The sequence below is a fragment of the Lepisosteus platostomus genome, chromosome 2, assembly GCF_059453375.1.
Source record: "Lepisosteus platostomus isolate fLepPlt1 chromosome 2, fLepPlt1.hap1, whole genome shotgun sequence".
NCBI classification, from domain to species: Eukaryota; Metazoa; Chordata; class Actinopteri; order Semionotiformes; family Lepisosteidae; genus Lepisosteus; species Lepisosteus platostomus.
This window is the reverse complement of record NC_142612.1, coordinates 78382698-78409360: the sequence shown is the minus strand read 5'-3', so window position 1 is coordinate 78409360 and position 26663 is coordinate 78382698. Positions and strand designations below refer to the sequence as shown.

General features: G+C 48.6%; 2 protein-coding genes across 5 annotated transcripts in view; one reads left to right on the top strand and one right to left on the bottom strand.

Annotated features, from left to right (window-relative positions):
• Positions 1-10406, top strand: part of rnf13 (ring finger protein 13) — a 37591-nt gene extending 27185 nt beyond the window's left edge. For all 3 annotated transcript variants that reach the window (XM_088620791.1, XM_088620797.1, XM_088620807.1), the window contains exons 8-10: positions 26-119; positions 7641-7721; positions 8767-10406. In XM_088620791.1, coding sequence (XP_088476917.1) covers positions 26-119; positions 7641-7721; positions 8767-9161 — 570 coding nt within the window. In that variant the 3' untranslated portion in view covers positions 9162-10406. The remainder of the gene's footprint in view (positions 1-25; positions 120-7640; positions 7722-8766) is intronic.
• A 1663-nt stretch (positions 10407-12069) lies between these two features.
• pfn2a (profilin 2a) lies at positions 12070-19877 on the bottom strand. Of its 2 annotated transcripts, none has more exons than XM_088620816.1 (3): positions 19299-19852; positions 16853-17045; positions 12070-14014 (listed from the first exon to the last, which is right to left on the bottom strand). In XM_088620816.1, exons 1-3 carry the CDS (start codon positions 19425-19427, stop codon positions 13917-13919), a joined length of 420 nt encoding a protein of 139 aa, XP_088476942.1. In that variant the 5' UTR covers positions 19428-19852; the 3' UTR covers positions 12070-13916. The 2 variants fall into 2 exon arrangements, with proteins under 2 accessions (XP_088476942.1, XP_088476952.1); XM_088620826.1 differs by lacking the exon at positions 12070-14014 and adding an exon at positions 14021-14361 and having other exon boundaries at positions 19299-19877.
• Positions 19878-26663: the final 6786 nt, after the last annotated feature.

Genomic DNA, 26663 nt, shown 5'->3' with positions numbered 1-26663 from the left:
GTCATTTCTCTGCTCGTGTTTGCAGATCACCAAGTTCGTGCAGGACAGGCACCGGGCCAGGAGGAGCCGTCTTCGGAAGGACCAGCTGAAGAAGCTGCCGGTCCACAAGTACAGGAAAGGTAGGAGCTGACCCCACCCCCCGCGGAGCGGAGTCAGGGAGACGCAGCTGGTGTGGAGGTCCTCCGAGGACTGTGGGCCGCAGGGCCGTGCCTTCATCCCCTGTTCATCCCCTGTTCATCGTGTGTTCCATGGCGTGTTTGCGTCGGGTCGCGTGGCGTGGCGGAGAACCTGCTTGCATTATTTGCCCCAGGCGGGAAGCTTGCTTTGCAGGCAGGTAGAGACGCACACGTTGCAGATAACACATCTGAACCAAGGTGAGCCCATGCGTAAGGTGGGAAGACAAGTCAGGAGCTTTAAATAGGCCTCCCAGCGCAAGGCGGATGAAGAAGCTGGGTTGTCAGTGAGAGAAACAGATACAGAAGGTACTGTTCATCCGGGATGAGGGTAAACTAGAACAATCAGCTGCTTGTGGAGCGCAGAGCGCAGCGCACGGCGGTGACGGTTTCACGCCCTTCCTAACCCACACGTGGTTTTTCATCCGTTCCTGGGACAGGGATCCGAGCCTTCAGTGCCTTACCTCATGCTTCCGTAGATAAGAGCCGCCTTTTCACCAAGTTTCCGAGCCTTTGAAAGCTTCCAGCTCTGCACCGTTGTCTCTCGTGCGGCTTGCAGTCAGCATGATGTCGTCACTCGTTTTGGCTGAACGCGCAGAAGATGAAGTTTTTTTCAGACGCTCAAAGTTCTCTTTTTTTTTCCCCCCTCTGGGTGATGTGACGCTGGCTGCAAGAATGTGTAGGAGCTCTCCGCAAGGAGATCATTGGATTAATGTGTCTGGAAAAGCAGCCCACAGAGTCGCACCCCTGCACCACTGGAGCCGGACACGATGTCGCTTGCTGGAGAGCCCCCCCACCCCCTTGAGCCTGATTGGCGTCCAGTGGCACTGAGGAAAAACACTGCCTGGGTCCTTACAGGCACGAGTGAAACCCGTGCTGGTACGAGGTTCGTGTTCGTCTGGACAAAACTGGCCAAACCTGCGACAGGGGAGACGAGTGTCCTGTCCAGGTCAGGTGACGGAGAATAGCCTTCAGAGATTTAGGACAGTTTAGCTCACGCAGCAAGTTACAACTGCTTGGAAGCCCCCCCTGTGGCGGGCTGTTTTCTCTAAATGAATTTGCGCCCCTGGTTTGCATCTTGCCTCCTCCGCCCTGCTCTCTCAGCTCTGGAAAACTGACCTTGCCCCTGTAGCAGATCGGAGCTTGTAACGGAGACTCCTGCCTCTCTAACGGCCCCAGAGCGAAGCACGAGGCTGAGGCGGACTCTGGCTTGTGAGCGCTGGCTGGGCTGCACGTGTGATCGAGCGCCACCGGTGAGGGCCTTGGCAGCAGACAGTCTCCTGTTCTCCTGGGCTGTGCAAAGCTGCCCAAAACTGCTCTGGAAAGCACAGTTTTCATCTGCTTCACTCCCATAGCCTGCTGCCACAGTCTTTCTCTCAATTCTTACCTGGGGTTGTTGAAGAAAGGTGGGTTTTGTCAGTCTTTCTTGTTTTGTCTTTGTTTTTTTTTTGTACAGATCAATTAAAATGAATCCATCCAGAGTATTTGTATGACAGGAATAACACTGAGTGTGTGCGCCAAACGCATTGACCAAACCTTTAATAAAAAATAGTGTTACTTTGAAATATCTGGTTGTTCATGGATTGATGCCTTCTGAGTGGCTGTGGTGTACTTTATCACTGGTAGTAAAGTAGTCTGTGATCTGAAGATCAGTTTCAGTTTGAAAGTCTATTTAGGTTAGTTTCTCCTCAGTCCGTTCTTAGCAGCAGTTAAAAATACGCAATTTCCTGAGCAACTTCTGAATTCGTTCTAGGTGGAGTACCCCTAGATATTATTAATTTAATAATAATATTATTAAGCACCAACCAATACACTTACAGGCAAAACAACACATGTTGAAGCTGGATGTTTTTCGATTGATTGCACTGAACCAGGCTATTGGGCAATGAGTCTTGTGCTTGTCACCAGTACACACTGCCTGTTTGTAGATTTTAGATACATGAGCTCATATCTCTCGCCACAGTAATAAGATTGCTCAAGTAGCAGATTATTCTTCAGTGACCACATGATTCCTCATCAGTGTGATTGTTATTATCACTTATTCCTGCATAAAGTCAAGTGTGATCCACAATAAGAGCTGTTTATTTACCAAACGTTTAACTGGTTTAACAGAGCCTGCAGTTATGGAAGTGCAGGTCTGGTCAAGTTGCTGCTCCCCTGAAGGACGAATGATCTGCGTCAGTCCGGCTGATGGTGGCTATCGCACAATAAGCAAGCTGTTATGAGATCACGTCAAATTGAATCAAAATACAGTCGCCTCCGTTCAGAAGGGCTGTGTTCTTTGAAACCCCAAATATAAATACTCAGATAGCAATTAAAAGACTTAATAAGTGCACAGCAGCAAAAGGGAAAATAATTAAAATATGGCATGCATCTAAGCATTATTGATTTCTTTCTTGGGTTTCTTAATTTCAAGACAGAAATTGATTTCAGCTGCAACAAATGAACACATACCACACACTTTTATCCAAAAATGAACATGCCAAAATTAAACATTTTATTTTACACATAAAAAAACACAGAAGCCAGGTGCAGAGACTGTGAGCAAGGCAGTTAAAATGACAGGGACTGTTGTCTTATTCTTCAGTTTAAAGCCCAGTCCTGAGCGTCAGTCTGGCTTCTCTTTGTAGACTGATAATCCTGTTCCTCTTTGTTTTCCTCTTTAATAGCGTGTTAATGTCTGGGTTATTTTCACATTCTTCTGTAACAAGCTTTATTTGTAAACTTCAAAGATTGCATTATCAACACTGGCAAGAAAATAGCGTAGTAATGTGATTTAAATTCACGTTTCCAGGAATAAACAGTCATTAATCCCGCCCGGCCCCCCCCACAAGAACCGTACTGAGTTTTCAGAATCCTGGAGGATGTCAGAGGATTCTTAAACAGTTTCTCTTCTCTCCTGCTTACACAGCGAAGCACTCAAGTGCTAATTAAGAAACTGGCAGGAATAAAAAGGTAGGCGTGAGGAGATGTCGGATTTTCATGTCTCACACTGAAGCACTGAGGCAGGAGAATACATTCCGGCATTTCCATTCAGACAGTGGTGATGGCAGCACGCACACACACATCGAATAAACAGAGCAGGGCAGAGCAGAACTGCCCATACACACTCCGGCCGAATACGGCCTCCCAGGCTCCCAAGACGTTTCTTTTATTGATGTTTTGTATTGGTTTTCTGCTGCACGACATTTTCTTGCACGGCATTCCCATCATTCAAATCCACATGTGCCAAAGGAAGTATCTTGTCCTTTGCTGTTAAAGTCGTTCCATTGCAATAAAGAGTACAGTTGCATTCTTTTTGAAACGTTATCTGCGTTTTGGACCGGGATAGTCTCTGGTAGATGATGATCTGTGGTACCATCCTGTAGCCTTCCTTTGTGAGCTCTTGGGAGTTGAGCAATGCTAGCAGGGCCAGGCCTGGTCAGTACTGGGTTTGGAGACGAGAAGGAAAACCGGGTTGGTGATATAAGTGGTGGTCGACCAGTAGGGTGGCGTCTATCCCTCTGGACTTGAATTTCCAGACCGTTGACCCAGTGTGGTGACCGAGGACAAAGTGTCGTCCCAGGTGCCACCCATTGTATAAGATATCAAGCCAAGAATCTGAGTGCTTGGCCATTACACGTCGTGGTTCCTTTCAGAGGATTAAGCCCGTGTCGAACCAAATCTGACCGTTCTGACCGCATTAGGCTGTGGGCTTGAGCTGACCTTCCTGAATTGCCCCCTTGATCCCGCTGGTGAGGCAGTTTTTCTCACTCCTGCCCCCGGTCTGTGTGCGAGCCGGGTCTGAGGGGGGCGCGGTTTGTGCGGCATTAATCCGAGAAGCACGTGAGTGTTGTCCAGCGCAGAATCGGTGGCTCATGGTGCGCTCGCTGACGAGGCTTTGTGTGCGCTGGTGCAGGAGAACGACGGCCATGCACGCTTAGTTATCAAAAGCGAAGACAACAGAACAAAGAGGATCTGAGTGATGTGTGTTTTAGGAGATCTTCCCAGCTTACAATTTTCAGTTGTATTGTTTTTTTTTGCGGTACAAGATCTACCAGAGAGTCATTTTGCATGATGTCGGCTTGACAGCAAGCCTGATTGTGCGATTTTAAACGACGGGGCTCCAGCTGTGAAGGGGGATTATTTCCACATTTAAAAGCAGTAGAGTGTGAGTCACTCAGTCAGTTCGGTGTTGAATTTTCCATTGGCAGCAGCAGGGAGAACAGCCCGTGTTTGAAGAACGTAAGCCCTTTCTCACACGTGCACCGCACTGGCCAGCGCTGCAGGACTGTCCCGCAGCCCGTGAGCGGAGCTCTTTCCCTTTTGAGTTCTTCAGTCTGGTTTTCGGCCGGCCGGCTGTACAGCTCGGCTGGAGGGGAGCTGATAATATCTGCTGGAGCCGCCCTGCCGCTCCAGCGGAAGCAGAGGGGGGAGGGAGCACTGGCGGAGTGGCATTCGCTCTGCTGGAGAAGATCGAGGTGTAAAACTGTGTGAATCCATCTGGCTTGTTTGCAAAGGCGCATATTCTGAAGGTGCACTTTGTTCACTCTGCAGAGACGAGGCCCGGAAGCTCCATATCAGTCCCTTTCACAGCTGGGTCTGGTCTTGTCTTTGTAGGGGATTGGGAAAGCAGCCGGAGTGAGTTGGGGCCACATCATTTTTTTTTGTCTTGGTGCTGAAAATTCAAGCCCATATAGAACTAGAACTTCCTTCTGAAAACAAAGTTTCACCCAACAGATTTTTCAGGACACTGAATTAAGAGTTAGTGAAAGACATTTCAAAGTTTTTTTTTTTTTAATTGTGTTTTGTTTAATCTCAAGCAGTTGTATTTTCCGTTATTAAAAGGAAAATAAAGAAACTTAACAGCTTTCCAAATATGGCCATTTGCATTTTGGCTCAGTGCTGCACATGCCTCATCTTCCGTTCCCAGTGTTCCACGTGTGCTGGTCTGGGCACCACTTCCTGTCTGAGCAGAGGACAAAGCTGCATGTCTGTACTCAGTGGTCTTACTCACCCACTAGTCACAGAGTCCTGATGTGGGCAACACACAGCGCAGCAAACCTCCAGGCAGCTGAACGTTGTGCAAGTTCACTTATATCGCTTACAGTATATCCAAGCTAGTTCAGGCCTTTCTGGTGCAACTCGGGGTCCTGCACACAATTGTTTTTATGGCTTTCAAGGAGTCGGATGCAAAGTCGTTCTGCAGCAGAATTTCCCAGTTTCAAACAAGGATTCCTGTCTTCTGTGCTTTAGGTACTTCTGTATTTCCTCTCTTTAAATCCTTGGTTTCTTGGCTAATGGATGATTCATTTCATGGTGTGTTAGCTGACGAGGCTTTGCGTGTGCTGGTGCAGGAGAACGACAGTCATGCACATTTATATGAGTTATCAGAAGAGAAGACAACGGAACAAAGAGGATCTGAACTATTTTAGCAGTTTATTGTCCTACTGTGCTCCCATAATTATACAACAGGATCCCCAAATGCTTTTAGGTTGTCCTGGGGTAACAATTAGATGTATTCCCTGCTGAAAAAAAGAAGAAAGAAAACACAACGTTTCGGCTGTTGCATGGCCGAAACGTTGTTTTCTCTCTTCTTTTTTTCAGCAGGGAATAAACCTGTTACTTGTTCCTTTGCAGCCTATGCATGCTGACGCAGCTCCCCACCTGAACTATAACAATGAGATGCGTCTACAAACCTATTCACCTCTTTTTGTTGTTGTTGTTGTTTAGTGCTGTGGTGGCTTATTGTTTCTTTTGGCTTCTCAAGAATTCTAGTCATGCAGAGATTGAGCGGTCTCCCCAGATCAGATAACTGCTGGAAGTACAATAGGTTTTGTTTTGCTGCTGTTATAGAAAAAGTCGAGCGCTGAACGTGGTTATTTTGGAAACGGAGGCATTGCAAGTCATATAGGAATGTACCGCTAATCTCTTACGCATGAGCTCACTCTTCCTGTAGGGTGTTCAGTTATAGCTTGGTAAAGGAGAAGGTTTTTTTGCAGCTCAGATTTATGCCACTTCATCCCTACGGATGTCAAGTAAACTCCAGACTTCATTAAGCTTTTTTATTGTTTTTAAACGCAAAAGCTGTTATTGCCCCCGGGGCCGTCCTGTCGCCGAGAGCAGCGTGAGGAACAGGGCGGAGAGGAATAATTACGAAGCTGCCTTATATGGTCGCGTAAAGTCTTGGCAGCGTCTCGGAGGCAGGGGGAAAAAACATGCTCATTTCTTACATAAACACCGGGATGTCATCAGAGCACTCCTCTCCTCTCGGGCCCTCCCCCTTCCTCCACCCCCCCCGAAAAAAAGAACGGCTCAGGGAAGATGTTTGCTCTCCGAAGTGGCGCGTCACAAACTCCTGTGCTTAGTATGCCGAGCGCTTGCCTGTGCTAGCAGGAGTCCTTTAAAAGACCGAAAACCTGAAAAGGGAACTTCCCTCCTCCTCCCTCGCTCTCCAACAGGCGAGCAGGACGGAGGCTTTGTTAATAGTTTCCAGGCGAAAAGGGCAGTGGCTTGTCCCCGTGTCCGGGCTCCTCTTCCGGAGAGTGAGGTCATCGCTGGAGTACTCCCCCCCCCCCATGACCCGAGCTCGAAGGTTAACGCCACACGCGAGGGCACTCCGGCGTGGCCCTTCCGTTTCACTGCAGTGACCCACCCTGCGCCAGCCGTCCGGCTGGGAACTGGAATTCAGGAAAGTCCGTTCTCTGGGCCTTTCTTTCCATGTAATGTGTCCCTCGCATCTCTGCCCAGTTACCCCCCTTTTGCCCATCGCCTCCCCACTGTGACCCCTTCTGTGGCCCGCTGGGTCTCCCGGATCTCTGCGCCGCGGAGCTCTTGCCTCCCGCTTCTCAGCAGGGAACTGACGCCGGCCTGCCCTCCTGCCCTCCTGCCCTCCTGCCCTCCTGCGCGGCCTCTCTCCCGCACCGTGGCGCGTGTCGCCCGACTCCAGCTAGCGTCCCAGCCGGTCACTCCTGAGTCAGGGGCTTCAGGTCTCAAATATGAGTGTTGGGAACACCCGGAGATGACTTGCGCACGGGGTGACTGAAATCACAGAAGCGTGTCAGGCGTCCAGCTCGTCGCCCTGAGACGCGTCAGCCCAGAGGGGGGCAGCTGGGGGTCACCCGAGGTGAAACTCGCGTCGCAGTTCAGGGGTTGCCGACACGAAACGCAGACACCCGTGGATCCTGGGAGGAAGGCTTCTTTTTGCAGCCAACCTCCCAGACTGGATTCTTCAGTGCCATCTGTTTCCGAACAGAGGTAATTGCACAAAGACACTCTAATCCTCTTAGAGTCCATTTGACTCACATACCCCCCTCCCCTCCACGCGTGCACACACACACTGTGCACGTATAGTTATGGTCTGATTGTCGACACCTGGTGTGGCTGGTCACCATAATGAGACGTCGGGCGAGATGTTTTGACTGGCCTGCGTCCGGAGCCGAACGGGGGCCGGCGCGGGGGGGTAACGCGTGCCCCCTGTCGTTGCAGGGGATGCCTACGACGTGTGCGCCATTTGCCTGGACGAGTACGAGGAGGGAGACAAGCTGCGCGTGCTGCCCTGCTCTCACGGTGAGTGCGCCGCGCGCCCGTCTGTCCGCCGCCTCTCCCTCCGCCCAGCTCTTCTGTTACACACGCGTTATTGGAGAACTGCGCGACGGCACCGTGCTGGGGCTGTCTGTGTGGAGCCTGCATGTTCTCCCCTGGTTCATGGGGGTTTCCTCCAGGCGCTTCGGTTTCCTTCCACAGCCTAAAGACACACTGGTGGGTTAATTGGCTTCAAGTGTGAGTGTGAGTGTGTGCTAGGGTGTTCCCTCCATTGCTTGCAGGGATTGCCCAAAAAAAGAGAGATTTGTCATGTTGTGGAAGTTTGTTTTCTTTTATTGGGTATGGGAGAGAGGCTAAAGAGGGAGGTTTTGGTTTACTGTTTTCCAAAATGCGTGGATGGGATGGAATTTCAGAAAGTTGGGATATCAGCAATTTAAATAATCCAGACGAAATCCACAGATAAAACCTTAAAAACCTCCCCTTGTAGGATACCAGAGAGCAAAAAAACAGATTTTCAAAGCATTTTAAAATGCGAGTTCTGGGAAAATGGGGAGAGAAACAGTGTAACAAAAACGGCCATCTGAAAAGCCGTAAAATGCCCTATTTATACACCTAAAGCTTAAATTGTCAGTAACTGACCCTTCCAGAATGCTTAGTATTTTTCCAGTGAAGAGGTTTAACAAGTCTAGCATGGTGAATAATAAATAATAATGTATCATTATTGTTTTGTAGTTTTTGCTTTTGCGACTAACTTCTCAATGTCCATAAACTGGTTTCTCCCGAGTGTGACCGTGATATTATCAGCATGGGAATGTGCCCTCCTGACTCACATATTTCCTGCGTCGCCAAGCCAGCTGCAGTACACAGGGTTCCCAGAGCGACACCCGGCAAGCAGCCTGGAGTGCAGGCCGCCCCGTCGTCCATGCTGGTGCCGATCGCTCTTATTGACGACGGTGGGGCCGCCCTGCGGCAGTAGGGGTGCAGACGCTGTGCTGTTTGGGGGAGATGGGCAAGCCAAGCCCTGCAGCGCGTCCCTGACGTTCTCTCTCTCCCTCCCCCGCACGCGTAGCCTACCACTGCAGGTGTGTGGACCCCTGGCTGACCAAGACCAAGAAGACGTGCCCGGTGTGCAAGCAGAAGGTGGTGCCCTCGATGGGGGACTCCGACTCGGACACGGACGAGGCGGACAGCGGCCGCGAGGAGAACGACGAGGTGTCGGAGAGCACGCCCCTGCTCCGCTCCTCGGCCTCCACCAGCGCCCACTCCTTCGGCACCATGTCGGGCTCCCTGTCCCAGCGCGACCCGGGCCAGGAGTCCTCCGAGTACGAGGACGACGAGGACGCGGACAGCAGCGACGAGGAGGAGGAGGAGGAGCAGGAGCGGGTCACCGTGGAGACCGTCGTGGTCCAGCTGCAGCAGAGCCGCCCCGAGCCCGTGACGTCCAGCCACCACGCCAACGCTTGACCCACGGGTTTTTTACAGCACGAACGAAATGATCCCACCGGAGCGAGCGCCGCCGCCGCCCCCCACACCTCCTTTCAGACGCACATCCCTGTTCTTACCCTGTACGAGTTTCACAGCCCTGCTTACTAAACTGAGAAGATGGCGACTTTGTGTGTCGGGCATTGGGTCCATCAGTGTGTGGACATGCTTGGTGTGGCGTTAGCTGTACCGAAGAGGTCACGTCTGGGAGCCCAGGCTCTTGTTGAGGCCACAGGGAGCTAGGCTGTGCACCAGCTGTTGACCGACAGTCAGAGGGGTTCAGCGTGGGCACTGTGTTCACTGTGAGAAGAGGGCACATCGCAGAGGGCCCTGTAGTGTCTGTAGTAACGCAATGCTATGCCACTTTTATAACACTGCACACCTGCCATAACTTATGAAGAGATGCAATTTAAACATGTACATATACTGTATAGAAAAGGAAATAAAATCCTTAAATAAAATGTATTCTTCTAGCCTACATATCTTTAAGCCTCTGTATCAGAAGGTCCCAAAGCTTCTTACTTAAAACAAGCATTACATGTATGATCCACTGCATATCGTAGTCCACCGTGTGCAGTGGTTTTGTATGTGCTGAAATAATGTGATGGTACATTTTTCCATATTCCACGCGAGTCATCAAAGGACCTGACTCTTTCTACACTCTTATAATCTCGTATTCATGAGACACATGACAAAACCACACCTTGCTTCACTCGACAAGGGGTTCGTTTTTAGCCGAAATATGGCTGCCACTCCCTGTTGAGATGGTTGGGTACTTAAGCATTTAAATGATTCTTGGGCATCATCTCAAAGCCATTTGAGATGACAAGCATTGGGATAAGTGGTAAAGAAAATGTCTGCCCTTAAAAAGGATTTGTTTGTAATGCAAGTTGATTTGGTCGTTTGGCTTGTCGTCTTCGGTAAATGATCACAAAACACAAAATGATCTGTCATTCACAATCTTTATTCAAAGACCGATGCAAATGGGCTGTGTAGATGGAGTCTGGACACATTTTCTTTTAATATCTTAAGGACTGAAGGTGAAGACGAATGGTGTATTCATACCTTTTTTTAATCAAGCCTCATCTTTTACAATGTATGTTGGTTATGTCTTTCCCATTGCCTTCGTTGTAAGCCATACCTGTGTGAACTCTGCTTCTTTCAACCACCCTCTCTGTATTAGAATTACAATTAAAGTTTAAATTCCATAAATTGTTTTTTTCTAAAGATGATCCTGACTGGTTATTTGCAACATTTCCTACTATTCTGAGCTGCTCCTGTACTGCACTGCCGTACAATAACCAAAGCAGTGCTCAGCCACACCTCGTCTTTGACCGGTAACTAAAAATTTGTAACTAATGATTTCATAAAGTCTAAATAAAATGTTTTTAGTACACAAAACATATCAAGTAATCATGTTTTAAAGTGACATTTTGGAAAGGTTACAGCACGTGAGCATCAAATCGTAATTTCAAAGGCTAGCCAATCCCATTTTAAAACTATTAAAAAGTTAAAACTGTGACCCTTGAACATCACTTTAGACAAAATGGTCAGCTACAGCAATTTTTATGGTAATGCATGGATTGACACCGCTAAAACAGTGTTGCAGAACCTAAAGCAAGCTCATTCTAAATTAAGATCTAGGGATCAATCTCAAATAGATGAGAGAAGCACATTTCCACTCTTGCCAGGACCAGGAAGAACCAATCACCCACACTGCCTCTCTCGCTCCTGGACATTTCCCAGCAATGCAGTATTGGCAACCCACTAAGCTGCAGTTCATTACAGAACATCAGCTGCGCGAGAGACGGCCGTGTTTATTGCTTTATTAGAGGTGAGCAAAGGTGGCAAGGTGGGGCACTAGTCGTACCACCGCCATTGCCTTTTGTACAAGGTAGGTTTCTATACCTTACTCGCTTAATTCCAAGCCTGCCCTTCTCAGCACTGAGGTCGCAGTGGCCCTGACAGCCCCAGCCTCTTCAGAACTCCCTCCTGCCCTCAAACGGAAGCAGTGTCATCCACTGGAGAGGCGGCCAGCGAGCGGTGCACTACCAGATTAATACGATGGAAAGCTTCCAGATCCCGCAAAAGGCCCATTAACTCATCATACAAGAGCACCCCCCCCCCTCTTCTGTTCTTAAGGGTTTTAAAATTCCTCTTAGCTGGTTCAGTTTTAAACGATATGCTCTTAGGGCCTTATAAAGACGCGTGATGGAATGGGCCTTGGCCACAAGCAAGTTTTTACCATGTCTACAGACAGAAACGAATGGGGAAAAAAGTCCAGGTCACCGTGGTGCAATAACGAGGAGCTCAGCGAAGGGATGTCTCCAAGAACAGGAACAGCCCCTCGAGTTCACCCACCTCCAAAGGTAGAATGCCCAATCCCCTAGGCACCCCCTCTTTGACAGTGAAATTTAAGATAATCTGGGTTTTACCCGCCCTTGGGGATATCAGTTCATGTTCTCCACACTGTCCACTCAAGTAATGAGCCCCCAGTTATTGGTTTTAAACTTTATTAAATCGCCTGATTTCACTGGCAAACTGTAGTTCGAAGAGTTTGAAAAGACTGCCCCACCCCCCACACACTTTCACCCAAAAAACCATACCAATACCTAAAACTGGCTTCTGAATTTGGCACTCCAGTCGCCAATTACAGAACCCATAACTCTGCATGTGGTGTCTTGTTTCACCAACACGTAAGCATCCTTAGCCTGGCAGCCCAATTAACCGCTGGATTTAGAGTGCAGGAGAAAGTCTAAATGCAAGGCCAAGCTCTCTCTCTCCAGAATGTTTTGAATGACATTTGATTTTAGCCAATGTTTAAACTTAAGTTTCTGGAATCTTCTCACTCGGCACGAAAGCAAATCACAAAGACAACATCTACAATTGATCTGGTTGGAATAAATTTATTTGATCTGTCTGTAAACAAGGTGGTTTATCAATTTATGGCATTTGTATGCATAATAAATCAGATGAGTTAGACTGTACCCCAGATGTAAGAAAAAGTGCAGGGAAAGAAGTGAACAAAATCAGCAACAAGATCTGTTTAATCTGTACATTATTCCACAAGGCCTGAACATCGAGCTTGCACTAAAATATCCCTAAGGAAGTGCCATTCGGGTGACTTTTCTGGGCAGCAGTTAAAATCCATCTCACAATAGCAACAGATTATATCTATATTATGGCACAGGATACATAGATTTTGTATAAAGTTTTCCACAAGACAACCAAAAGTTTTCTTATTCCAACCAATACCATCTCCCATTTATTTAGTGTATAGAGTTTAACTTTCAGGGTTTTTCCTTCTTAAAATTAAGTTGGACATAACATTTAGTACCGTGCTTTGACAGACAGTTTCCTGATACCACATCTTGGATAACTAGAGCACAAGGCAATTTATTCCACAGTTTTCTCCACAGCCTGGGCTTACAGGGTCAAATGCAATAATTCATTTCAAACAGTTTGAAACAGAACGGTTGTCAAATGAGACTGCCGTGTCCAACTCTTACACTGATTTCAGCAGCACGTTGAGATTACTGTTTATTTGATAGTGTATTAAAAAGTTAGCGTTTTACATTTCTGTGTATGGTTGAAGTGAGCAGTCACCCTTTACAATGACTTGGAGCAATTTTTTTTGTAAAATCCCAAGCTGCAACTGAAATTGGTCCTATGAAAGAAAATGAACATACTCCAGATGGTTATGTTGGGATAGCTACTGTCCAAAACGGCAGCGTTTTCTAAAAAAAAAAAGTATATTACAGGAGCTGGCAAAAATACTTAAGTGCCTGAGCTATTGTAACGATGGAATGTCCGTGGAGAACCTAATAGGGGATATGACAAAGAGGGCCTAGGGTGGCAAGTGTACCCACACCTCAACATTTAGGCATTTTGCCATTACACTCAAAAACAATCCAACACAACCATTTACTTGTAAGACCATGTCTAAGTACAACAGCAAAGGCAAAGTACTGCAACTCGGGGGGGGGGGGAAACTCCCCCCCCCCCATGTCAGCTGCAGGAATCAAAAGGAACAAGAAAGGTATAGTGGTTGACAACAGAGGAAAGCAGACCTCCTGGTGTAGTGATGGTGCTGGTGTAGTGTAACCTACAAGGAATGAAGTCAGATAATGGGGGTGGTGGGGGTGTGGTGGGGTGGGGGACAGGGAAGATCTAAGCTTTTGATGGGACAGGGAGTGGGCAAGTCAAATAAGCTAGAAGATATGCATGCAGTTCTCCCTCCAAGACATGCTTCAGAAAAGGAAGACAATATGAGCTTGGTAACTGCTCAGAAGGCATTGATCAATCCAAGATTGTACTACCGGCACCCTCACACAAAACATCAGCTGTTGAGTTACTCTTGACCTACCCTCCATTGACCTACAGTCCTCTGTATGTTAATGCCAAGCAGTGCCCAGATTTAACATAAACCGGCCCAGTTTTTTTTCCTTTTAAGTTTTTTCTCTTTTTTTTGTTTTTTTTTTGGTTGTTTTTTTTTGCGATGTCACGGTAATAACATGCGTGTGTTAACTATGGTGCGAACAGTAGTGCCAGAATGGGATTGGTTACACAGTGTTAATGCATACAAGTGAAGGGAGGTGGAGAGTCGAGGATATTAGAGTGAAGGGGAGTCAAAAAAAAATGGGAGGGGAAAAAAAAGCAACTACCGCCTACAGCATGGTAGCACTGCCAACGCAACAGTGATGAGAATGAGCTGCTAGATGGGTGGGGACAGGCTGCTTAATATCCAGACTTCCTCAGGTATTCAGCCATGGTAAATGCTTTCTTGTTGAGCTGCCCTCCATGGATACCTTCCTTTCCCATGACTAAAACCAATGCTGGAGTACACAAGGAAACAAGAGAACAAAAGTGAACAAAACTGGAAAAAAAAAGTCTTTCCCCACTAACACAGGGATACAAAGGAGAAATACCCCATTACCCTCCATTGCTATTAATTTTTCCAAGACATTAACGCGACTGCTTGAGAGGGGAAATCTTAATAGCAATTTTAGTTTTTTTGTGTTTTTCCTTTTTTTTTTGTTGTTTTACTCCCGATTTGACTACGTGACAACGAGCCTGACTGTAAACTAGAACCCCGAATCCCTCAAGTATTTTGCCATTGAGTATGCCTTCTTGTTCAAGCCTCCTCCATGGACCCCTTCCTTTCCCATTACAAGAACCAAGACTGAAAGAAAAGAGATAGAGGGGGAGGTTTAGAAAAACGGCACGTGACAGGGGTTAGGAAGAATAAGTATTCAAGTTAAAGAAACTGTAAAATTAAAAGTTGGCAGGACACAAAGTTAAGATTAGATCAAGGTTATAAGGTTGTTTAATATTGTTTTGAAAGAAAAATAAAGCATTCATTTTCTTCACCATCACCAGTGCTTAATATTCAGATCAGAGAGCAAGTGAATTAAAGGTCCTATAAAATGTTTAAACTGAACTTGCCCCCATGTGTAGATTAAGTTTTGCCTGAGTGATCCATGTTATTTGAATTGAGAAATGCCATTCTTGTCAACACGTGCCGAAGTGGAGACAGAACAGGCTATGTTCTGCCTCTAGGAGAGAGAGAGGCTCCCTCAGAATCACGAGTTCAGAGCTTTGCAAGTACAAATGCAAGCTCGGCTGTTTTACAAAAGCTTGAGCCGTGTCTGACTCTCCACCACTGCCGGGGGTCAGCGAGCAGGTGGGCATCAGAAGTAAACCACTATACCTGCGGTGGAGGGTGATGACTGTTGCCCTAAGGGCCTGGGGCCGCCAGTCACCAACATCTCTAGACCAGTTAAAGGAGTTCATCAGCCCACTCAGAAGAGGTTCAACTGGTCTAAGTCCTCTTATACTGAATGCTCTGGAGATAAAATCCCAAAACAACCGCAGGAACAGTCTGAGGGAACTCCTAATTCCAGAGATTGCTCAACTGCACTGATTTTTTGGGCCAGCATTTCCCCCCCAAAGCAAGCAGTTACCAGTCCTCTTTACAGACTGCAGGACTTCTAGTCTGGCATCTTGCATTTATTTTTAGAACCAACTGGATCTCCAATCCACATTGGATTTTAAAGACTTTTTTTCTTATCTGGCTACCAAGGCCTGCTTCACCCACACCAAGCAGCATGGCAAACAATCCAGGGAGAAAGGAGATTAGTTCACTATTAGTATGACAACGTTACAGGGGGAGAAAGTGGCTGGCAAGTGTTCTTTCTAGGTTTGTCTACACAGCACTGATGCCAATAAGGTGGATTGACAAGAATGGAACATTATAATTTCTCTTATGGGGACCAAATGCGTCTTTTGAAAACCTTGTATTTTAGGTGAGAGGAAGAAAAAAGTTTTTTTTTTTTAAAGTTTCAACATGGAACTGAATTAACACATTATGCTTATTCAGATCTCTTTCCTCAATACATCTAATTTTGATATTGAGGTGAGTAGATGAGCCTGGCTCCGCCCATGCCTGTGTGCTGGAGAGCCAGTAGGGCTTCAAACGCCAGGTCTTCAAGTAACTGATCTGCTCGTGGCCAAAAATAGTCTTTTCTGGATCAGAAAAATACCCAGAATTTGGGGAAAAGGATGTACAAAGTCTAATTAAAATTAGCTGTGGTATAAAATAAAATGTTAAAGAGTAAGAACACAAACATGCAGCTGTCAGTAGATTTCCCTCCACCAAGATGAGCCATTTAGCAGAAAAGTGATCCGTCAAACCATACAGCAGTTGTCTCAACCTCAAAGCCTGGTGGGCCTAGTGTCCCCCAGTTTTATTACGACTATGTAACAAGTTGAGTGGGTCTAATTAGCTATGCAAGACCAATGATCTGGTCTTGAATTGGCTCTGATGTACCTTTAATGAAGTAAAGGTACTGTCACAGAGTGCAGAACTGCTGACTGTTAAACTTATCTGAGTCCAAATCAAGTGTTCATGCAGGGAACAACCACCAGAAGACAAGGAGCTCCAGGAAAGGGGTTCGAGACACCTGCCACAAGGCGGGGAGAATCTCCCTTGGGAACTTTAATAGTGATAATTCACAGAAAGGTGTTTGAGGTTTGAATCAGAATCACTCTATTCCTTAGTCTGTCAAGGAGAATAGGGACCATACAGGCATACTAAATGAAGGCACAATGCTGAATTGGATATCCAGGATTCAGCAAGGAAATGATTCCCCCCCGCTACATTTCTTCTCAAGATCTTATTAAATCATGATTCATCAGCACTTTTGTGCCCATAAGTGTTCCAAGGTGTTTTATACCCAATAGCCTGTTGAATTGTATAAAAAGCTTGTATTGAGGAAATAATATCCTGGAAACCGTTTTACAGATCTTGGCATCCAGATCTAGACAGATACGAACTGGTAAACCGAAGATCAGGACCCAAATACAGAAAGTCTCACTTTCCCCCCCCCACATGATGCTGGAGTATCAGACATTTTGCTCAGTCATACTAGGAAGAGCCAAGCATGATGAAGCAAAACTCAAAAGCAGTCTCACCTAGTACCCAATACATATTGAGGAAAGAGATCTTTAAAACTATACCAATGACATTACATTTTGGAAAAACTACTACAGTTGCTCATCCCACAGACTTTAAAGATTCTAGGTCATGCATTTCAGAGAAATTTTGGAATAATCCGTTTTAAACTTAGATCTACAATTTAAGAAGTTATTTTATATAAAAAGTAGTACATTACCTTTGCCGGCTCTGCCTACAGAAACATTATATGTTGGCTCTCCACCTTGACTCTTTGTCCTGATGTCCATTGTCCAGTCCCCTTCAACATGAAGACTGTCTCTGATCACAGAGCACTTCTTTGAACCTAAGGTCAGACCGCTGGTGAAGAAACCCTCTCGGTCTTTTCCAACTATCACATCAATTTCTTGGGGCTAGAAAGTACAAAAAAAAAAAAAGAACTAAGATTTTGTACATTTTAAGAAATGTCACCCACGTCAATGTTCCACGTCATCCTGCAAGTAAAAATTCAATTCTGAAGAACCTCACCGGACCCAGTCATATCTGAATTTAATCCTATGCCACCTAAACCTCCTCTACATGGAGAGATCAGCTGTTTCTAAATGCAGTGCAGGGGACAAACTGCTGAGAACACCATCGTTTTCCCACCCCCATCACGTTCGCAAGAGCAACCCCTAGTGCGTCATGAAACCCACCACAGTGGCAGGTCATCCAAAGAATAAAGAAAGCTGCCCCCCCCCAGGAAAAAACCGTCTGGAGATGCGGCACAGCAGTCCCAGCCCAGCGAAAGCACACAGAGCGAGGCAGCCGTGCTCTGCTGAGGGCGTCACGCTTTGTGCCTGGAAGAGCAGAGCCGGACCCCTCCGGCCCAGAGCCCGCACGACCCGGACTGACCGGCCTCGCCTGGAGGGAGGCGACGTCACGCCAGGCGACGGCGTTTTTAAGCTACCGAGATTTTTTTTTTTTCTAAAAAAAAAAAGGGAGTTCCACGGTAAAAAAAAAAACCACACACACAAAAAAAAAAGACAGCAGTGCATCAGTTTCCTGCACGGCGGTGTCACACGGGGGGTCCGTGTGCAAGTGGGCTCGACTCGGCCCGGGGACCTGCCGCGGCCGCAGTCCAGAAGGTTCCTTGCGCGTCCGCGTTCAGACGTGGGGGGGGAATATGACGGTTGCGGGCTGGTTTGCAAGCCGGGTTTTTTTTTTAATCGCCCCCCCCACCTTTCCTTCCCCAACCCCCACCCCTCCCGGAGGAAAGCGACCCGTGTGAGAGAAGGCGTCGCCCTCCAGTAGAACTGCACAGTCATGGCAGGCCCGGCCATCACCCCCTCCCTCCTCCTCCTCCTCCTCCTCCTCCCTGTCTCCGTGTCCGCTCCACTCGCACAAACCCCGCGACCACAGCCACTCAGGCGAAGGCGATGACTTTGAGGGCCGCTGTCATGAGATCCGAGCGGGGGGGGTGGTGGTGGTGGTGGTGATGATGATGATGATGGTGGGACGGGGGGGGAATCTCGACTCTTGAGATCATGCATCATTTAAAACCAGCATCCAGATCCGCAATCCGCGCTAGAGCTTTTATTTTTTTTCTGGAGTGGTGGGGGTCGGGTCGGGGGGGGGGGGGGGGGGGACATTTTGCATGTCAACAAGCCACAAACCCAAGGGGTGGAAAGATGGGACCCGTCGCCATGTGGGAGCACCCACCCCAGGAGCGGCCGAGCTCGGAAACCGCCGGCTGGAAATAAAAGCCGCCGCGACCGGGCAGGGGCGAAACACGGCGGCGGCGGCACCGGACCGCAGAAAACCTCCATCCACCCGTACAAAATGGAGGATATCTCGCCTTCTCACTCGTCTTACAAAAGGTGCTGCCCCATTTTGTCCCCCCTCCTCCTCCTCCCAAAAAACAAACAAACTGGACGCTTCGCGGCTGCAAAACAAGCCGCCCGAACGAGACGACAGCAGCTTTTTTAAAAAAAAAAAAACAACCTCCAACACCGCATTGTTGGACATCATGCGGCGAGTTGCCGTGCAAGGAGTCCGAGCTGTTGGGATGGATAAAAAAAAAAAACCCAGCGCGGGGAGGCGCCATCTTGGGCAGCACGAAGGAGGCGGCGGCGGCGGCGCGGCCGGGATTCTCGAAGCCCCGGTACGCACTGTCCCCACCGCAGCCGCCCCGCTCGCCCGGCCGGGTTACGTCAGAAACGTGGCGTAACTTTCTCCGAATCTGGACGGCCGGCCTGATTTCATCGTCTTCTCTCTCCCTCTCGGCCCCCCCCCCGCCCGCAACGCACACCACCACCACCACTGCCTTTCCCGCATTGCCGGTCGCAGACACCCGTACATTTAAGTGCTGGGAGGGGGGGAATCCCCCCCACCCAGAAAACAGACGAAGCCCCCTCCTCCTCCTCCTCCTCTCCCACACCGCACGTTTTGAAGCGACCCACGCGTGGAAATAAAGAGGGCAGCGGGGGCTGTTATCCCGTTCGTCGCCCCTCCCTCCTCCTCCTCCTCCCGTGGAAGTTCCCCTGGAATAAAGATCTAACGGGCCCCCAGCGCCGGGCCTCGGCCTGCGGCTCCCCGGACAACAGGCCCGCCCGGCCCAGGCCTGCTCCTCGGACAGACCGGCCGATCCCCGGGCTGCCCTGAAAGCCCCCCTCCCGGTCCCTTACCGTCATGCTGTGGAAAGTCCCGCCGGCCGACGCGGCCCAGACGTACTTGGCGTCCGTGTAACCGACGATGGCGGAGTCCTGGCAGCTGCCGTCAGCCATCAAATTATCCACGTAGCTCTGCCAGGACATGCTTGCGTCTCTCTCTCTCTCTCTCCCCCTCTGGAACACGACCGGCGGTTAAAGACGGCAGGAGCGCTGGAAGAAGACGGGCGCTGGGGGAGGAGGGAGCCGGGAGGTAAGGGGGGAAGAGATAACCCAGCCGGGGAAGGATGCTGTCTTCTGCTGCTGCTGCTGAGGGGGGATCTGGCCGCGTTTGAACGCCTCGCTGCGGTGTCGGGTGCGTTTGGAAGAGGAGGAGGAGGAGGAGAAGAAGGAGCCGCAGGACTGGGGGGGAGGATGTCTGAAGTCGAAAGCGTGTCTCCAGCGGCAGCCACAGCCCGGCGCTCCGTCTCGTGCCCGCTCGGATCTGAGCTCGCGCTGCGCGGCGGCGCCGAGTAAAAGCGGGCAGCGCGAGCGGGGTGTAGTCCCTCCGCCAGATCACTCCGCGCGGCTGCGGCTGCGCTGCGGCCCGGCCCGCCTCGCCTCGCCTCTCCCGTAGCAGAGCCTGGCGGAGGGATCAAGCAGGAGGAGGAGGGGGGGAAAAAAAAGGGCCGGCTGAGGAGGAGGAGGAGGAGGAGGGGGAGCCGCAAAAGTCCGGGTGGGGAACAGTCAGGATCGTGACTGAACTTCACCTTCCCTTGCCGGACGTGGTCGGGTTCGGACCCGGTCCGGGAGATTTCTATGTTGTTGTGGGGGTGAGGGTGGGGAGGAGGAGGGGAATAAAAGAAAAAAAAAACGTTTTGCAGTTTTTGGAGGTTTCATGTTTTTTTTTGGCAAGCGGGAGGTTTCCAAGTTGCCCCGTTTAATAATCCAATCTGATATTTAAAAGCGGTGGGTAGTCATTCTGATGAAGGGGAAAGCGGCTCGTCTGCTAAGCTCTTGCACACACACACCGGCGCAGAGCACCCGAATTGCCCCTCTATAAAATCAACTTTGGGTCGTTCTTCTAATCCAAATCTTTCATGCAGAGCCTAACCCCAACACAATTCTTTGATATAGATGATAAGGATTGTATGGCTACTTTTCCAATATCAAAAGTTCGGCAGGAAGGTTTAATTGGACCTTAATTGTGCCTAACGCTATGAAAATCTGTTTACACGCGAAGTTTAGGTAACACAATCACGGTCAGTGCAGGGTGCCCAAATTAAATATTGCAAATCAATCAAGTACTGAGGGAGCATTTGTGTTTGACAAAGTAATAGAGGGGTTTCAGGATAAACTATTTCAGGATAATTTCATTTAATTATTTAATAACATAATTTTATTTCAGGGTAAACTTATTTTTGTGTAGAAACCGTTCCCTGGAACCGGCCGGTCTCCACAGCTCTGTGTGTTTTAGTGTGGCCTTGGAGGCAGTCAAGGAGCCCCTGAAAGACCCGTTCAAGGTGAAGTCGGTCACTGAAAGTGCGCACACACAACCGGTTACATCTGGGGCTGAGCCCAGTGAAAGACATCCACCACCATCCAGACCTTCAACAGCAGGGGCCCCCAGCCCAGTCAATCCCAGTCCAGTCCCGTCCTGTCCAGCCCAGTCCACTCCAGTCTGGTCCAGTCCACTCTAGTCCAGTCAAGCACAGTCCAGTCCAGTCCTTTTAAATGCAGTCCAGTTTAGTTTAGACTGGTCCACTCCAGTGCAGTCCACTCCAGTCTAGTGTCATCTAGAGTCTAGTGTACTCTAGTCCACTCCAGTCCGTCAAAATCCAGTCTTGTCCACCCCAGCCAAGTCCTCATCCGTCCAATCCACTCCAGTCTAGTGTACTCTAGTCCAGTCCAGTACAGAACTTGAACTTTATTGCCATATGTAACCGGTACATGTACTGGTACAATGGAATTCTTACTTACAGAAAGTCTCTCGATTGTAAAACAGGTGTAAAAACACAAAGTGCAGACAGTGCATCAAGACAATAGACAAACAAACAGTGGACAATGTACAAGTCAACATGTAGACAGCTTGAATGTGTACAATACAGCCCAGCTCAGCTCAACCCACTCCAGACCCTTCCAACCTAATCCAGTCCAGTCCAATCCAGGCCCCAGGGACCTCTGTTCCAGCTCCTTTTCTATGTCACCATTAAGTAATCAACTGCTAAAGACTTGGAACAATTTCATTGTGACCAATTAAGAAAATGATTTGTTTAAATTAAGACACTGAAGAGACCAATTGGGATTAAAATCTGGGTGCCCTTCGGATGCCAATTATTGGAGATCTCTTAATTGAATGGATTATTGCTTAGTTGATCGATAACTCACAGGTGTTCCCCACCTTTAGAAACCAGTGACCACAGGGTGGCTATTGGTCGTGAAAGATGGGATCGGAGTGGAGTAACCCATTTGCCTGCCCCTCAGAAATGTGCAGAACCCATAGCCACACCATGACTAGAGCAGATCACCTCTCTGACGCTTGGGTGATCCCCCCCTTTGCACTGAAACTGGCCAAGTTTGAGGGTGATCTCGTATTTCTGTACTTCTAAAGGTGCTGCCACATTAACTCCACACCTCTAACCAAAATTCATAACTGTGAAACAGAAGACAAGTGGAATACAAGCTTTCAGGGTTTTTAAAGGACGGGGAACCCTCCTGCGATACTGATGTGAAAGCCGGCTTGGTGGTGTTAATAATCATCGTGACAGCAGAGAAGCCAACCAGCCTTGGTGGCGCATCTTTAGGCTCTGGAGGGAAACAGAGGCATCTAGAGAAAGCCCACACAGATGTAAGGAGATCATGCAAACTCCACATGACTCCACAAACCTAAAAATAAACAGAGTTTAACGACAGGGAATTGATTCCAGTTGTCAGATCACGTATACGCATACCTTAGCTTTGTGCAACAACCTGAAACTTTCAGGTACCATAAATAATATTATTGCTAAAAACATATGCCATTCTAATCTGCAAGCGACCAGAATATAGAATACGAATTTTTGTATAAAAATGCATTAAGTCCTGTTCTACACCTGCATGCTTTGGAAGCACTGGCCTACCCGTATACAAAATAAACAGAAGGATTCCAGGCCTGAACAGAAGCCAGAAGCCAAAAGATGTGATAAAAAAGCTACACGATTAAAACACCATAAGATGCAGAAAATGTTTGTTTCTGGGTACCTAAACCTTGCACTGATTTTTATAAACCCTCTTGACAAACATCTCTTCCGACAAACACAACCGATGTCCCGACATAACAATGATATAATTAATATAATAGAATCTGATATAATAAAATGACCGATCAGGAGCATAGTCTTGCTGTATGCAGAATCACCCTGAGAAACGCCTTGCCTCGTACTGACCTGAGGCACCGTGTGATGGCAAAATCATTTTTAATACATTTACTAGGAGCCTGTTTACCCCTGTTTCAGGCTGATATTCCAGGGAAGGACCCAGCTCAATCCAAGCACGAAACGTTGACTAAGTTCCCATCAGTTGCTGTATGGGCATGGGGCATCTCCTGACACTGTTTACAGCGATTACTGTCTTAGCTTTCTCCTGTTCAAAGCACTACAACCCGTGTAGACATATTCCCACAGGACAAAAGTTTGGAATATTTCCTTTTTTAGAAAAAACATACTTTTTTAATTTAGAAGCTATGGGATAGACGATGAAAAAATAAGTGTTTTAAATTGAGCTGATTGAAATAAGCCAACCCTGCAAAGCACTGTGTGTTAATAGATACTGGGGTGTTGCTACAGTAGCACTGGATTGTCACTGGGGGAGGTATTTTCCGCTGTGCTGGGGGCACATGGAGTCCCCCTCATTTAATCTTCACACTTTTGACCCTCCCCTGCCTTATTTCTTGTAGGTTTTATGTCTGCGTCCACATATTGCTGATCTTACATTGCTTCCTCAGTCAGTCTCAATGTAAGAGACGGTCCAGGCTTTTAAAAGCAGACACTAAGTCAATCTTTGGGAAGAACATCTTAAAAGGTGCCTGTAAGTCTCAAGGCGAATCACAGGGATAGTCGCATTCCCTAACTCCTCTGGGAAGAGAACTTCACAGTCGGAGATGATGGACCGGCTGCCAGTGTCAGCCACCGGCCACGGTCCAGCATCAGCAGAACTCTGCACTGAGACAAAAGCTGAGAGACATTAGGGACAGACAGGACACACACTGTCCCTCAAACACACTGGGGTTTTGTTTGTGTTGCCCTTGCCTTTTAATTCCCCTGAGGCCATTTAGAGCCCCACCGTCACACACTACAGGTATGTCAAAGATTTCTGCCCTGAATGAAGTCCAAACCTGTTTACCCACTGGCCACCAGTGAGGGCCGGACACAGGACTTTTCACCCCGCAGGGAAACCACAATCTCGAACCCGATCCCCGGCACAGCCCTGGCCTTCGGTCTCCCCCGCTGCGATGTGTCGGTCAAGCATCGTCACCGGCCCCTGCGGGCCGGTCAGGGGTTGGACTGCAGCAGCAGCTGTGTGGGGGCGTGTCGCTCTAGAGGCAGGTAAAGGCAGGGATAGGGGGCACGGGGTCATGACCACGGGCTGGGATGAGAACTAGAGTTCTCAAGTGCTGCCTGCGCCCGTATCAAGACCAAAGCGTAACTCTGTTTTAGAGCTCACCGCAATGCACAGTTTCTCCAGTCGGAGAATTCATATTTATAGGAGGTATACCTTCTCTGTAGCTCTCCATAAAGAGCGATAAACTGAACAGATTTTAATTCAATAAGTGTTCTCCTTCGGCGAAACTGCAAAGCCGCCATCATTCCAGCCAGAACAATCCCACTCAAGGCCTCTTGGAAGCTGAACAGTCAATAGCCTATTTGAAGAGCCATTGAGAAGTAAAATGAAAAAGTTAAAATTGCATTAAAAGATCGTTCAAGATTGGCTTGCCTCTCAAGAATGCGGGACTTGAAGTTTAAATACAGTTTGACTGCTGTGATCTATAAAGAAATCTTAGTAAGATTTATTTTCAGACAAAAAGAGAGATTACATCAGGTGTGTATTACAGTGGGACATTTTTTTTTCTTCCTCTAGAAGAGAATTTTGAGATTCAGCAAAAGAAAAGAACACAGCTACAAATGGAAGTGGAAAGTTACAAATTAGAAGTTTAGTAGCCCTTACTTCCCTTTCGTGAAAGAAAATCGACAGTATGGGCTTCGGCAATCGTGGCTGGCTAGCTTGTTCCATACTCCCACAACCCTTTGCGTAGAGAAGTGCCTCCAGCTCCCAGTTTGACATGCTCTTCCATGAGGGCTGCCTCCTTCCTAATTCCCACAGGGCACTCCCTCCTCCCTGGGAGGCTGGGACACAATTCCACATCCCGTGTCACATGAAGATAACCATCAGGACAGTAACCAGCCTCGCATTTCTGTCATTCCTCCCTGGACAGGCAGGAGCTGAGCACGGCCTGCGTCTGCTCAGCTGGAGCTCCTGACGCCACTCTGCTGGGCTGGAGCTGTGAGGCGGGGAGGGTGGGGGACTGACTGCAGACTCCCCTCGATCTTGCCGCGTATTCTCGCCCACTTCGTCCTCACATCCATGCATGGACAGGAAATGTGATTGTGCTGCATCACAGCTGAGGAGCAGACCTCTGTGCTTCATCACGGGCACTGTCGACACTGCGGGGCACCTCAGAGTAAGGTCCATCGTGCAAGGCAGCTCTGACCCTGGGAACATCAGGGCATGAGGAGGGTCCTACGAATTTGCCCCAGAGCTGGGAGAGAATGGAAATCCTCCTTGAACTGAAGACGAGAAGGAAGTGTGAGCCAGCTTCATCGGCAGCACTCTAGGAAAGAGCTTCATGAAAGAATAGAACATAGCAGGTCCAGGGACTTCACATTTGAACTTTGTGCCATTCATAATCACACTTAGGGCAGAAATAACGAGCTATACATGCAAGCTAATTTGTTTTATTACAGAATAGCGCTGCCACCTGAAGTTGCAAGTGAAGTCTCCCAAGACTTGACATGATTTCGCACATGCTTTGGGACCTGATATGACACCTCACACGACACATCACATGGCACGTGTCACCTGACACGTCACATGACAGTCGCGCAGGGCAACATGGAGTGGAGCAGCTCACAGCTGTTCCCACAGTTTGGGACCCATCCAGGTGGTATCGAGCCGCTGCCCATGTGCCACGCCTTCTGATCCCTGCTGGCTCTTCTCCTTTTCTCCAAAGGGATGCGCAGCACACTGTAGGCCCTGAGAGACGAACTGCCACGCAATTGACTGCGGTGGACACACACCCGGTCTCACTGACCCGTCTCCTCGTACCAGCAACGTTTCCTCTCGTCACCTCCTCGTGCAGCACTCCTGAGGCCAAGGGCTGTGGTTATTCTCTGTGTTGAAAGTTTCCTGTACTGCATCAGGCTGTGAGGCAGGTGAGCTGGCCAGGCAGAGGGCTGCTGCTGCACAGTCCCCAGGTCAGGCGCTGGCTCACCGTGTCCTCCCTGACCTCAGGCGAGGGTGCAGGGGACTCTACACCTGTTGATGTGCGTTTCTCCCTTCATATTCTGCCAGGTACACCTCTGATGAGAGAATCATCCCGAAAATGATTCTAAACTGACATGCCACAGCACGAGGAGTTTGCCAGCAGTCACACAGCACGAGCTTCATAATCGCCAGCTCGTGTGAGCATTTCTTTCCCCCCTTTAAAGGCTCAAATCTGGGAAACCTGACACAGAAGCTAAGATGTGACTGAAAATCTTTAAAAGGTAACATGAGGGAGCATCTGCCGAAACGGATTTAACTGTTAAAACATTCCAGGCAGGTGATTTACAGTCATTCCTGTGATTGAAAATGTGGAGGCAAAAGATCGTTTGTTTCCCTGTTGTTTTCCATTAGCCCCATCACAGGATATCGGACGCAGAGGCATAGTCCTTAACGTTCCTGAAAGAGGCGTTTCCAGACTCTTTTGTTCCATGGAGAAGGATGTTTCTCACTTCGAGAGAGCTGGATGGACAGTCCTAAGATCCTTATCGGAGAGGAAGTTCATTGTTTGCGGCGGGGGATCCTCAGGGCCGGCGCTCCATCGCCCTGCAGGAAGCGGGGAGTAATGTGAGGAAGCCGAGCGAAGGGAACGGAGGGTTTTCCAGAGGAAGGTTTTCACCTGTCCCTTTCTGGAGGGAGGGCCTCCCCAGGCTGGGGTGCAGGCCAGGCGGCAGGAGACTGGGGCTCACGGGACATCTCTCGACAAGGCCAGCTTCGCCACGTCAGTGCGGAGGAAGGGGAAAGCAAGCCTCTGATTTCACCAAGTCATGAGTAAAACGTTTCAGCTTCCTTTGGGGACCCTTATCCTTATATATTACATTCTCCATC

Coding starts and splice junctions, on each gene's coding strand:
- pfn2a (XM_088620826.1), bottom strand. CDS start 19,427: ATGTCCTGGCAGAGCTACGTGGATAATTTGATGGCTGACGGCAGCTGC. Junction 17,046..19,298: donor GGACTTTCCACAGCATGACG/GTAAGGGACCGG, acceptor TGTACTTTCTAG/CCCCAAGAAATTGATGTGAT. Junction 14,362..16,852: donor TGTAGGCAGAGCCGGCAAAG/GTAATGTACTAC, acceptor CTTTTCTTTCAG/TCTTGGTTCTTGTAATGGGA.